This window comes from Procambarus clarkii, chromosome 87 (assembly GCF_040958095.1).
Source record: "Procambarus clarkii isolate CNS0578487 chromosome 87, FALCON_Pclarkii_2.0, whole genome shotgun sequence".
Classification (NCBI taxonomy): Eukaryota; Metazoa; Arthropoda; class Malacostraca; order Decapoda; family Cambaridae; genus Procambarus; species Procambarus clarkii.
The window spans coordinates 914493-929492 of record NC_091236.1 but is presented as its reverse complement, the minus strand read 5'-3'; the positions used below and the strand labels follow the sequence as shown (position 1 = coordinate 929492).

General features: G+C 37.6%; 1 protein-coding gene and 1 long non-coding RNA gene across 2 annotated transcripts in view; one reads left to right on the top strand and one right to left on the bottom strand.

Annotated features, from left to right (window-relative positions):
- LOC138358904 (uncharacterized) overlaps positions 1-3224 on the bottom strand; it is a 4685-nt gene extending 1461 nt beyond the window's left edge. Inside the window, exon 1 of the long non-coding RNA XR_011225599.1 lies at positions 2283-3224. This is a non-coding gene — a long non-coding RNA (uncharacterized lncRNA). The remainder of the gene's footprint in view (positions 1-2282) is intronic.
- A 5215-nt stretch (positions 3225-8439) lies between these two features.
- The window catches only part of LOC138358849 (uncharacterized), a 140141-nt gene continuing 133580 nt past the window's right edge, over positions 8440-15000 (top strand). Inside the window, exon 1 of the mRNA XM_069317200.1 lies at positions 8440-9578. Coding sequence (XP_069173301.1) covers positions 8619-9578 — 960 coding nt within the window. The 5' untranslated portion in view covers positions 8440-8618. The remainder of the gene's footprint in view (positions 9579-15000) is intronic.

The following is a 15000-nucleotide window of genomic DNA, read 5'->3' as shown; positions in this document are numbered from 1 at the left end:
CTTGGGTAAAAGTGACCATGTCTTTTTGGGAATAAAGTATGCAATGCATTATAATCTGGAAGAAAATGAGCTTGAAGCAGTTGAAAAACCTGACTTGTGGAGAGGTCATTATGGGGAACTCAGATATTTCCTTAAGGAATTTGACAAACACTTGCTGTTAGGACATGAAGTAAATGAGATGTATGTCAAGTTTTGTGAAATATATGATAATGGCACAACAAAATTTATACTAAAGCAGAGATGCAGAACTAGGAAAAGGGGAAAAATTGCCCAAACATACAAGCAATACAAAGATGCGAGAAACAACAATAGCAGTAAGGAGAGGGGCAGAAAGACTGACTTTCGGTCATATTCAACAACACAAATATACATACACACACACACATTATTGGAAAAAATTGGAATTGGAATATTGGAAAAAATAATTAAAACTAAATGGGTAGAACACCTGGAGAGAAATGATATAATTTCAGACAGACAGTATGGTTTTCGATTTGGAAGATCCTGTGTATCGAATTTACTCAGTTTCTATGATCGAGCAACAGATATATTACAGGAAAGAGATGGTTGGGTTGACTGCATCTATTTGGACCTAAAAAAGGCATTCGACAGTTCCACATAGAGAGGTTGTTCTGGAAACTGGAAAATATTGGAGGGGTGACAGGTAAGCTTCTAATATGGATGAAAAATTTTCTGACATAGAAAAATGAGGGCAGTAATCAGAGGCAATGTATCGGACTGGAGAAATGTCACAAGTGGAGTACCACAGGGTTCAGTTCTTGCACCAGTGATGTTTATTGTCTACATAAATGATCTACCAGTTGGTATACAGAATTACATGAACATGTTTGCTGATGATGCTAAGATAATAGGAAGGATAAGAAATTTAGATGATTGTCATGCCCTTCAAGAAAACCTGGATAAAATAAGTATATGGAGCACCACTTGGCAAATGGAATTTAATGTTAATAAATGCCATGTTATGGAATGTGGAACAGGAGAACATAGACCCCACACAACCTATACATTATGTGAGAAATCTTTAAAGAATTCTGATAAAGAAAGAGATCTAGGGGTGGTTCTAGATAGAAAACTATCACCTGAGGACCACATAAAGAATATTGTGCGAGGAGCCTATGCTACGCTTTCTAACTTTAGAATTGCGTTTAAATACATGGATGGTGATATACTAAAGAAATTGTTCATGACTTTTGTTACGCCAAAGCTAGAATATGCAGCTGTTGTGTGGTGCCCAACAACAGAAGTTGGCCCATATCTTAAGAAGCACATCAACAAACTGGAAAAGGTGCAAAGACATGCTACTAAGTGGCTCCCAGAACTGAAGGGCAAGAGCTACGAGGAGACGTTAGAGGCATTAAATATGCCAAAACTAAAAGACAGAAGAGGTGATATGATCACTACATACAAAATAGTAACAGGAATTGATAAAATCGACAGGGAAGATTTCCTGAGACCTGGAACTTCAAGAACAGGAGGTCATAGATTGAAACTAGCTTAACACAGATGCTAAAGAAATATAAGAAAATTCACTTTCGCAAATAGAGTGGTAGACGGTTGGAACAAGTTAGGTGAGAAGGTGGTGGAGGCCAAGACTGTCAGTAGTTTCAAAGCGTTATATGACAAAGAGTGCTGGGAAGACGGTCTCATCCTTTAACTACACTTAGGTAATTACACACACACACACACACATACATATTATATTATATATATATATATATATATATATATATATATATATATATATATATATATATATATATATATATATATATATGTCGTACCTAGTCGCCAGAACGCACTTTTCAGCCTACTATGCAAGGCCCGATTTGCCTAATAAGCCAAGTTTTCATGAATTAATATATTTTCTCTATTTTTTTTCTTATGAAATGATAAAGCTATCCATTTCATTATGTATGAGGTCAATTCTTTTTTTATTGGAGTTAAAATTAATAGAGATATATGACCGAACCTAACCTATCTTTATAGGTTAGGTTAGGTAGCTGAAAATGTTAGGTTAGGTAGTCGAAAAAACATTAATTCAAGAAAACTTGGCTTATTAGGCAAATCGGGCCTTGCATAGTAGGCTGAGATGTGCGTTCTGGCTACTAGGTACGACACATTATATATATATTTATATATATATATATATATATATATATATATATATATATATATATATACATATATATATATATATATATATATATATATATATCGGACAATTAGTAAAAAAAAAAAAAAAAAAAATTAAATTATTTTACCTTGTACCTAGATCCACCAGGCCTGTTTGGTGCCTGTTTCAGTACTTCAGACATCTGGAAGGTCACATCCTCCTCCTCAACTTGTGGATGTGCGTTGATAGATGATTCTGTAAAATTAAGTTATTTATATAATAATAAATTCAGTATAACAATAATATTCTGTAAAATTAAAAGTAATTTATACATCAATCAGATAAAACTCTCCAGAGATGGTGATACACAACATATAAAGGACAAGTTTCAGAACAAAATATGCATTTAGGAATAAGGTTTTGTACATGTAGGTAGCACATGAGAAAATAAGTGGAAGGTGATCAAGTTTATATTAACATGTTAATGACTTTGTTAAGGCTTTGCAAGAATGAAAAAATATTAATAATATAATATCACCTACCAATTAATTGTACATCATTTATAAGTCAATTATTTGCATTATTATTATTCAATACTAATGATATAAAAATGCATTTTGTAATCTACTATTTATGCAAGTATTAAGCACAGGATCATGAAATAAACTGCAAAATACTGTAATGGATAAACCAATTAATTTTACATTTTCCTATAGCTAAGTCAGTCAGTTCTATTAGCAGCAGAGAACAATTATGCCCAACCTCTATTAAATGAAACAATCTTAAGAGCAAGTGATAGAAATATAATCATTTATGCTTGGGATTATGGAATGGTTCCAAATATGAAAAATATCAAGTTTTTTGGTTAAAATTTTTTAACTTAAAATTTACATTTTTAAGTGAATTTTAAACTTTATATATATATATATATATATATATATATATATATATATATATATATATATATATATATATATATATATATATATTAGTTGATTTTATACCCGCATTAGGTCAGGTGATAATACAATGAAGGTGAAAACATGGGGGGATACATAAGGGATAAACATAGGGGCTGCAGAAGGCTTATTGGCCCATACGAGGCATCTCCTATCTAAACACAAAGATTAATCCAGTGTAATTGGCCTGTTATGTTGTAACATAACATATATATATATATATATATATATATATATATATATATATATATATATATATATATATATATATATATATATATATATATATATATATATATATATATATATTTGTTCTACCTGTTAACCTGTCATATGAAGAAAGATTGTCAAAGCTTATATTACATTCTCTAGAAAAGCAAAGAATTAGGAGTGACATATGGTAGAGGTGCACAATGGGATGAATGGACATAACAAAGGGGACATTAATGGGGTATTAAAAGTAGCAACACAAGACAGAACTCGAAACAAAGTGTAAAAATTGGAAAAATTTAGATTTAGGAAAGAACTGCATGAGTAAATACACTGGGTTTGTACCTTAAGGTTCATGTATGCAATATTACAGAGTTCCAGTTAACTCCCATGCATGCAATTAATTTATGTTATGTTTATGTTTTTTATGTTAAAATGTTTTTGTTGATTTGTTTGTATATTTTCATAAGTAAAGCATGCTTACCGTCTTATTCCAAGTTTTATGATAACTTTACAAGGTTTAAAACATAAAGTTCAATATATATTCTGGTTTTCACACAGGAATTATACGTTAATATAACATCATAATAACGTAATGATGTCGTGTAAATAACGTTATACTGACGTCATATAAATGTTATATTTATGTTATAAGAACGTAAATTGGATAGCTTTACAGAAAGTAAACAAAAAAAACTAAATGTTGACTGAAAATTATTTATTCTTAAATATAAAGCATAAAAACATTATAATACCATAGCATTCACTATTATTTTTAAATTTTTACATAAATCTTAAAAAACTGTGTCTCAAGAATATATGTTTTTAGTTATATCCTTTGGTTTTAAGAACATCAGATATACGTATTTATGTCAAAAGTTACAGTATTACCTTTGTGGAACCATTTAAAAACGTCCACAAACGTTCTGTGTTTGCTGGGAAACCAGTTGGTATTGCAAGGTTACCAGGGACGCCTCACGGTATAGTAAGGGGATTAAAATATATAAAGCCAAGTTGTCCCTCACTGCCCTTTGATTCAGACGCTAGTGCCCTCCTTCTACGTCATTGTTGGTCCTCACCAGTCGTCTAAATGCACACCAGTTCCCCAATTCTCACACACTGTTGCACAGCCACGTATTTTTTTATGTAATGAGTTAATTGTGTCGTTAAGGGTGGACTGCTAGCCGACTTTTCTAATTCAGCAAACGCCTTACAATTATGTAGTACATACGTACCACATAAGTACGTGTGTGTTACACACGTACACACACACACACACACACCTTGTCAAGCACAAGACGAAGATTGAAAAAGTTTAGTGGTATGCCAATAGGCTAGTCCCAGGACTAAGAGGCATGAGTTACGAGGACAGGCTGCGAGAAATGCACCTCATGACACTGGAAGACAGAAGAGTAAGGGTAGACATGATCACTACCTACAAAATTCTCAGAGCAATTGATAGGGTACATAAAGATAAACTGTTTAACACGGGTGGTAGGCGAACAAGGGGACACAGGTGGAAACTTAGTACCCAAATGAGCCACTGGGATGTTAGAAAGAACTTTTTCAGTGTCAGAGTAGTTAATAGATGGAATGCATTAGGCAGTGATGTGGTGGAGGCTGACTCCATACACAGTTTCAAATGCAGATATGATAGAGCCCAGTAGGCTCAGGAATCTGTACATCAGTAGATTGCCAGTTGAGAGGTGGGACCAAAGAGCCAGAGCTCAACCCCCCGCAACCACAACTAGGTGAGTATACACACAAACACACACACGTACACACGTACACACACACACACAGACACAGACATACACACACTAATGCCTCTATTCACCTTGCAGTAAATAGGAACCTGAAAGTCAGGAAGCTGCTAAAGGCTGCATCTTAGGGATGTGTGTGTGTGTTAGATAAAAATATATGTTGTTTAGATATGATGGAGGAAAAGAGGCCGAGAGTCGGTACATTAGACAACCGACGCTTAGAAAGGCGGGGTCCAAGAGCTAAGAGCTAAATCTTGGAAATAATAAATTAAAATATTTAATACACCCACATACATGTTTCACATTATTTTGGCTGAGGGCACACTGAGGGCTGATGGCCCCGTCGACGGGGCAGGAAGTCGGCGGTTGATCAAAGACCTCCCACTTCCTCCACATACCTGAGGATTATTCCGGCTTAATTTTAAACGGAAGTAATGTCTTGGTATTTACGGCTTCAGCGGGTGGGCGGCTCCGTGGGTTTATTACACTATGAGTGAAAACAATCGCCTATTCTCAATTTTATATTGCCGCTTGTAGAGCTAGAAGCTGTTGCCTCTTGTGTGCGTTGCACAAGGGGATTAATATCTGGATTAATATCTTTCAATATTTCCAGTATTTTTTAAGGTATCGCTTAAATACCGAAGATACTGCTATTGGACACCGCTTAATTGACAATGTCTCAACAACGCAGGCTAAAGATGTGCGTGGCTCATGCTATTGCAATGCTGCTCATTTGTTTTTCAATGATGGGTCTTAGTTGCCCCCTCTCTAACTTACCGTTCTAAATACCCCTTCTCCATCTTCCGCAAACATTTCCCCTCATACATCTCCCCCTTTCCTCCTGTCCCCCCTGTCCATCTTTGTCCCCCTGTCCATCTTTGTCCCCTGTCCCGCACTTTGTCCCCTTGCCCACATTTTCTGTCCTCTGTCCCAGATCCCTTTCCCCCCCTCTGTCCCCTGTCCCCCTCTCTGTCCCCCCTTTCCATCTCTCTGTCCCCCTGTCCCTCTCTATCCCATTGTCCCTCTCTCTGTACCCCCTGTCTCTCTGTCCCCCTGTTCTTCTCTGTCCTCCTGTTCCTCTCTCTGTCCCCCTGTTACTCTCTGTCCCCCTGTTCCTCTATGTCCCCCTGTCCATCTCTCTGTCCCCCTGCCCACTCTTTCTGTCCGCTGTCCATCATCTGTCCCCCTCCCTTTCCTTCAGTCCCCCTATCCATCTCTGTCCCTGTCTCTCTTCCCCTGTCCCTATCTCTGCCCCCTGTCCCTCTCTCTGTCACCCTTTCTGTCCCCCTGTCCGCCCTTTCTGTCCATCTGTTCCTGTCCTTCTCTGTCTGTCCCTGTCCCTCCCTCTGTCCCCCTGCCCACTCTTTCTATCCCCTGTCTCTCCTCTGTCCCCTCTCTCAGATTCAGATTCAGATGCAGATTCAGATGTTTATTCAGGTAAGGTATATACATACAAGTGATGTTACATTAATGGATTGATATATAGATAGAGCTAGTACATACAATGCCTAAAGCCACTATTACGCAATGCGTTTCGGGCAAGAAAAACATTAATATCTAGAACTTAATACTAATTGAGCATAAAGAATAAAAAGTGTTGAGAACAAATACAAATAAAGATAAAAAAAAGGGGGAACATGACTGAAAAAGCAGCACAAATACAATAGGTTGACAAACAGTGTTGATTAAAAAAAAAAAAAAAAAAAGAAAATAACAGACATGGGTTGACAATAGAGGAGTGAGGTAGATTACAGGGAATTTATTAGGTAGTGTTTAGTTTTTATCTTAAACTGGTTGAGAGAGGTACAGTCTTTAACATGGTTGGGAAGGTCATTCCACATTCTGGGCCCCTTGATTTGTAGAGCATTTCTAGTTTGATTAAGACGTACTCTAGGAATATCAAAACTGTATTTATTTCTGGTGTGGTGCTCATGGGTTCTGTTACAACCTTCTATGAAGCTTTTAAGATCAGGATTGGCATTATAGTTTAGCGTTTTATATATGTATAATACACATGAGAGAATGTGCAGTGACTTAATATCTAACATATTCAGAGATTTGAGTAGGGGTACCGAGTGATGTCTGGGGCCAGAGTTGGATATTGTTCTAATAGCAGCTTTGTGTTGGGTAATTAGAGGACGTAAGTGATTTTGGGTAGTAGAACCCCAAGCACAAATACCATAGTTGAGATAAGGATAGATAAGGGAGTAATAGAGAGTCACCAGGGCAGGGCGTGGTACATAATATCTGATCTTAGAAAGAATGCCCACAGTTTTTGAAACTTTTTTTGATATATTTAGAATGTGTCCCTGGAAATTCAGCTTGTGGTCAATGAGAATGCCAAGGAATTTGCCATCTAATTTGTTACAAATTTGGGTATTGTTTATTTTGAGATTTATATGACTAGAGGATTTATTGCCAAACAGAATATAGAAGGTTTTGTCAATGTTAAGGGTGAGTTTGTTGGCAGTTAGCCAAAGATGGACTTTATTTAGCTCAGTATTTACTGTGGCATTTAGAGCAAGAGGGTCAGGACTGGAGTAAATGAAGGTTGTGTCGTCAGCAAATAGAATTGGTTTTAGGTGTTGGGAGGCATTTGGAAGGTCATTAATGTAGATGAGAAAGAGGAGAGGGCCAAGTATGCTGCCCTGAGGAACACCAATGTTGATGGGTAGGGTGGGAGAAATTGTATTATTCACAGAAACATATTGGAGCCTGTCAGTAAGGTAGGACTTGAGGTATTGAAGGGAGTGTCCTCTGACTCCATAATGATGTAATTTAAGAAGAAGGTTATGGTGGTTGACAGTATCAAAAGCTTTACGCAGGTCCACAAATAACCCAACAGGGAACTCCTTTTTATCAAGAGCTGTATGAATCGAGTTAAGCATACTAATAAGTGCATCGTTAGTGCTTTTTTTGGGTCTGAAGCCATATTGGCAAGGGCTAAGTATATTGAGTTTGGCTAGATATGAGTAAAGCTGCTTATATATAAGTTTTTCAAAAATTTTTGACAAGTTTGGCAGGATTGATATAGGTCTGTAGTTGTTAACATCTGTGGGGTCACCACATTTGTGGACAGGCGTTACTCTCGCTTTTTTTAGAATATCTGGAAAGGTTTGGAGTTCAAGTGACTTGTTGAAGAGCAAAGCAATAGCAGGGGCTAAAGATCTGGAGGCTTTTTTGTAAATTAAAGTTGGTATCTCCTCAAGGGCACCAGACTTGGTTTTAAGGGAAAGGATTATCTCATTGACGTCAGTGGAGTTAATAGGCTTTAGGTACAGAGACTGTGGATAGTTACCTGTAAGATAGTCCTTAATGTCAGTACTGGAAGATGGAATATCATTTGCAAGGGATTTGCACAGGCAGCTAAGTACATGGAGTCCAAGCATGTTATAGCAAAACCAAAGTAACCGACCAAAATCAACTCATTCCATCTCAAATAAGTTTCAAAACAATCCTCTACGGTGTGAGTACCAGTGCATGCTGCCGCCACCGGGCTGCCTGACGCAAGTTTCTTCTCAACATATACCCCTCAGTCCTTTCTAACCAATCATGTCTCCTAAAAATGTGACTGTGCAGGGAAATAAGGGCTACAAACCCCTTAACAAGACATCCATCCCGGCCAACAATAACAATATCCGTGTTTCTCCGTCTGGAAGCTCTGGGGTCCGGGGTGGCGGGGCTGCCCTCCCCTCCACCCCATTGAGCAAAGGAGCAGAGTCCTCTCAACCCTCTCCTATGAACATGCTAGCATCCCAGTATAATCAACTCAAGCGAGCTTCCGGTCCCTCACCGGAATTCACTAACTGGACCGAGAATCAGTGGTTCAAAAAGTTGTGCCTAGTCCTCGAGTCACAAAATTCTATCATCTTGAGTCTTCTCAACGAGAATCTAGCGAACCGCGCTAATCTCCAACAACAACAACAAGAAATAACCCTCCTCCGCGAGGATATTAGAAACTACAAGGCTAGCCAAGACCAACTACAGCATGATTTGAATGATCTCCATGAGGAAAACAACCTTCGGAAAACTGATGAAGCCTTAAAAAAGCAGGAGGAAGCTCTCAGCAAAATGACTGCATGTATCAGTACATTTTCAGCTCAACGTTCCGTCTCCCAGGAGGAACAAGACCAGCAAAAGCTGCTAGACTCTGTTATCGTGTCGTCCCAAGATATACCTGTGGAACATGAAGGTGAAAATTGTTTCGAAATAGCTCAGGATCTCTTAAAAAACAAATTGCAGCTCAATCTAAACAAAACTGACGTTATTGCTGCCTACAGAGTAGGCAAAAAGAATCCATCAGGTCTAAATCAACGGAAAATTCGCCTGAAGCTGTCTTCCCAGTTCACGAAATCCAATCTAGTCCGGACAGCTGCATCCCTACGGAAGGGATTATACATCAACGAGTGCTTGACCAGGAACAGACAGCAAATCCTCTACCGCCTGCGTCAAATCCGGCAACAAAACCCAGATGCTATTCATCAGTGCTTCGTTAGAGATGGTCTGATAAAGGTGAGAAAAACCGCAGAGGGCAAAATGTTTACTATTACTAGAGAAGAAAACCTCAACACTTTCCTCTCCCAATGTGGTTTGTCTCACCTTATCACTCCCACAGAATTAACTTAATTAACCCCCTGTCAACTAGTGGGGCTAGGTATCCTAAGTCTCCTTGGTTCATTTGCTGACTTAATTTTTAACTTACTCTTACCTAGTCATTTACCGAAATTATTTAATTGAGTTATTAAGTAGTTCTTCATGTCTTTTTAATTATACAGTCATTACTGAACTATCTATAGTTATTAATCATTAGCTTAAATTTGCCTATGTTTATTATTCAACTTTTCTTTGATTTCATTTATTACCTAGGTTGCCTAGCCTTGCCATGCTCCCTTACTCCATTGTACCCCTGGCTTTGCCTGCATCTCAAATTGCAAATTTGTTACTTACAGTGTACCTGTGAGTACTCGTAAGCAATCTACCTCATTTTTGCTCAATTTGTTTTTTTTTTGTATTGCTTAGTCTTGCTTATATTTTTTGTTTTGTATTTCCATATCTTGTGTTTTGTATAGTCCATGTTTACATGTTTTTTCTTTAATCTCATTAATTGCCTAGGTTGCCTAGCATAGCCATACTCCCTTACTCCATTGTACCCCTGTAAGCCCCTTTTGTGTTTGTTTTGTACAGTATTGTGTATATATTTTTCCCTATTTTATAGCTTTTTTCTACTTATTTCTGATTCTACAATCAGCTTCTTTTATGCAGTCAAGTATAGACCCAGAACTTAACCTCTTATCCACTATCTATGACAATAATCACTTTAATGATCTAAATTGCAGATATTTTGCAACACATGATGTAAACAATGTATTAACTCATAATCACAATATCTCTGTAATCAATTTGAACGTTAGATCCCTAGGTAAACACTTCGATGATGTTAGTGCCTTGATTGAAACTATTGGCAACAAATTCTCTTTTATTATACTTACTGAAACATGGTTGAAAGAGGATACTACTCAACTCTTTAACATGCCTAACTACTCAGCAATTCACAACTGTCGTCAACTTCAGAGAGGTGGTGGCACTGCTCTTTACTACCACCAAGAACTAACATGCTTAAAAGAAATTAGAACTAGAGACTGCTATGGGGAGTATATCTTCGCCAGCTTCAGAGTCAAGGGTGCCGAGTCTGTCCTGTCTGTGGGTGCAGTCTATAGAATTCCCAACACTGATGTGTCTGTATTCAACTCAAACCTTAGAAATCTAATACTTGATAACAGACTGAACAAAAACCACCTAATTATCGCAGGGGACTTTAATATTGACCTCTGCGAGCCAGAACACCCTACTGCTGTTAGCTTCCTCAACTGTATGAATTCCTGCCTCCTCATACACTTAATCACTAGACCTACTAGAATCACTGATAGCACTGCCACGACTCTAGATCACATCTGGACCAACATAACCTCTCCGCTTACTTCAGGTATAATCACCGATAGCACTACAGACCACTACCCCACATTTCTCTTAACTAACATTAGCAAACCACCTCTAGAAACAAGGGAGTTAAGCTTTAGGCTGCACAATGAAACTGCTATAAACAATTTTATAACTGCTGCTGATAATGTCAACTGGGAGTCCGAAGTTAGGTAACATAGGGGACATCAACCTAGCAGTGCAATCTTTTCTACAAACAACTCTTAGCCTTTATAACACCCACTGTCCTAGGCTTACAAAACAAGTCACAAGCAAAAGGCTTAACAATCCTTGGCTTACAAAGGGAATACTGAAATCCATTAACAAAAAACACGACCTTGAGAAGAAGTATAGGTTAGGAATTGTCTCCAAAGAATTCTCAAAGAATTACTCATTATTGCTAACTAAGATAATTAGACGAGCCAAAACTAATTACTACGAAGATAAATTTACTCAAATAAAGAGCAACATTAAACAAACTTGGAGCACAATTTCACAAATATTGGGATCAAAGAAATCTTTAAATAACAAACCGACTCTCCTGTCTAATAACGATGGTCAGCTTTCAGCCTCTGATTCTGCTATTGAGTTCAATAGGTTCTTCTCTTCCATTGGTTCATCCCTTGCAAATGATATTCCATCTTCCAGTACTGACATTAAGGACTATCTTACAGGTAACTATCCGCAGTCTCTGTACCTAAAGCCTATTAACTCCACTGACGTCAATGAGATAATCCTTTCCCTTAAAACCAAGTCTGGTGCCCTTGAGGAGATACCAACTTTAATTTACAAAAAAGCCTCCAGATCTTTAGCCCCTGCTATTGCTTTGCTCTTCAACAAGTCACTTGAACTCCAAACCTTTCCAGATATTCTAAAAAAAGCGAGAGTAACGCCTGTCCACAAATGTGGTGACCCCACAGATGTTAACAACTACAGACCTATATCAATCCTGCCAAACTTGTCAAAAATTTTTGAAAAACTTATATACAAGCAGCTTTACTCATATCTAGCCAAACTCAATATACTTAGCCCTTGCCAATATGGCTTCAGACCCAAAAAAAGCACTAACGATGCACTTATTAGTATGCTTAACTCGATTCATACAGCTCTTGATAAAAAGGAGCTCCCTGTTGGGTTATTTGTGGACCTGCGTAAAGCTTTTGATACTGTCAACCACCATAACCTTCTTCTTAAATTACATCATTATGGAGTCAGAGGACACTCCCTACAATACCTCGAGTCCTACCTTACTGACAGGCTCCAATATGTTTCTGTGAATAATACAATTTCTCCCACCCTACCCATCAACATTGGTGTTCCTCAGGGCAGCATACTTGGCCCTCTCCTCTTTCTCATCTACATTAATGACCTTCCAAATGCCTCCCAACACCTCAAACCAATTCTATTTGCTGACGACACAACCTTCATTTACTCCAGTCCTGACCCTCTTGCTCTAAATGCCACAGTAAATACTGAGCTAAATAAAGTCCATCTTTGGCTAACTGCCAACAAACTCACCCTTAACATTGACAAAACCTTCTATATTCTGTTTGGCAATAAATCCTCTAGTCTTATAAATCTCAAAATAAACAATACCCAAATTTGTAACAAATTAGATGGCAAATTCCTTGGCATTCTCATTGACCACAAGCTGAATTTCCAGGGACACATTCTAAATATATCAAAAAAAGTTTCAAAAACTGTGGGCATTCTTTCTAAGATCAGATATTATGTACCACGCCCTGCTCTGGTGACTCTCTATTACTCCCTTATCTATCCTTATCTCAACTATGGTATTTGTGCTTGGGGTTCTACTACCCAAAATCACTTACGTCCTCTAATTACCCAACACAAAGCCGCTATTAGAACAATATCCAACTCTGGCCCCAGACATCACTCGGTACCCCTACTCAAATCTCTTAATATGTTAGATATTAAGTCACTGCACATTCTCTCATGTGTATTATACATATATAAAACGCTAAACTATAATGCCAATCCTGATCTTAAAAGCTTCATAGAAGGTTGTAACAGAACCCATGAGCACCACACCAGAAATAAATACAGTTTTGATATTCCTAGAGTACGTCTTAATCAAACTAGAAATGCTCTGCAAATCAAGGGGCCCAGAATGTGGAATGACCTTCCCAACCATGTTAAAGACTGTACCTCTCTCAACCAGTTTAAGATAAAAACTAAACACTACCTAATAAATTCCCTGTAATCTACCTCACTCCTCTATTGTCAACCCATGTCTGTTATTTTCTTTTTTTTTCTTTTTTTTAATCAACACTGTTTGTCAACCTATTGTATTTGTGCTGCTTTTTCAGTCATGTTCCCCCTTTTTTTTTATCTTTATTTGTATTTGTTCTCAACATCTTTTATTCTTTATGCTCAATTAGTATTAAGTTCTAGATATTAATGTTTTTCTTGCCCGAAACGCATTGCGTAATAGTGGCTTTAGGCATTGTATGTACTAGCTCTATCTATATATCAATCCATTAATGTAACATCACTTGTATGTATATACCTTACCTGAATAAACATCTGAATCTGAATCTGAATCTGAAGTTACCTGTAAGATAGTCCTTAATGTCAGTACTGGAAGATGGAATATCATTTGCAAGGATGAACCAATGGAAGAGAAGAACCTATTGAACTTAATAGCAGAATCAGAGGCTGAAAGCTGACCATCGTTATTAGACAGGAGAGTCGGTTTGTTATTTAAAGATTTCTTTGATCCCAATATTTGTGAAATTGTGCTCCAAGTTTGTTTAATGTTGCTCTTTATGTGAGTAAATTTATCTTCGTAGTATTTAGTTTTGGCTCGTCTAATTATCTTAGATAGCAATAATGAGTAATTCTTTGAGAATTCTTTGGAGACAATTCCTAACCTATACTTCTTCTCAAGGTCGTGTTTTTTGTTAATGGATTTCAGTATTCCCTTTGTAAGCCAAGGATTGTTAAGCCTTTTGCTTGTGACTTGTTTTGTAAGCCTAGGACAGTGGGTGTTATAAAGGCTAAGAGTTGTTTGTAGAAAAGATTGCACTGCTAGGTTGATGTCCCCTATGTTACCTAACTCGGACTCCCAGTTGACATTATCAGCAGCAGTTATACAATTGTTTATAGCAGTTTCATTGTGCAGCCTAAAGCTTAACTCCCTTGTTTCTAGAGGTGGTGTGCTAATGTTAGTTAAGAGAAATGTGGGGTAGTGGTCTGTAGTGCTATCGGTGATTATACCTGAAGTAAGCGGAGAGGTTATGTTGGTCCAGATGTGATCTAGAGTCGTGGCAGTGCTATCAGTGATTCTAGTAGGTCTAGTGATTAAGGGTATGAGGAAGCAGGAATTCATACAGTTGAGGAAGCTAACAGCAGTAGGGTGTTCTGGCTCGCAGAGGTCAATATTAAAGTCCCCTGCGATAATTAGGTGGTTTTTGTTCAGTCTGTTGTCAAGTATTAGATTTCTAAGGTTTGAGTTGAATTCAGACACATCAGTGTTGGGAATTCTATAGACTGCACCCACAGACAGGACAGACTCGGCACCCTTGACTCTGAAGCTGGCGAAGATATACTCCCCATAGCAGTCTCTAGTTCTAATTTCTTTTAAGCATGTTAGTTCTTGGTGGTAGTAAAGAGCAGTGCCACCACCTCTCTGAAGTTGACGACAGTTGTGAATTGCTGAGTAGTTAGGCATGTTAAAGAGTTGAGTAGTATCCTCTTTCAACCATGTTTCAGTAAGTATAATAAAAGAGAATTTGTTGCCAATAGTTTCAATCAAGGCACTAACATCATCGAAGTGTTTACCTAGGGATCTAACGTTCAAATTGATTACAGAGATATTGTGATTATGAGTTAATACATTGTTTACATCATGTGCTGCAAAATATCTGCAATTTAGATCATTAAAGTGATTATTGTCATAGATAGTGGATAAGAGGTTAAGTTCTGGGTCTATACT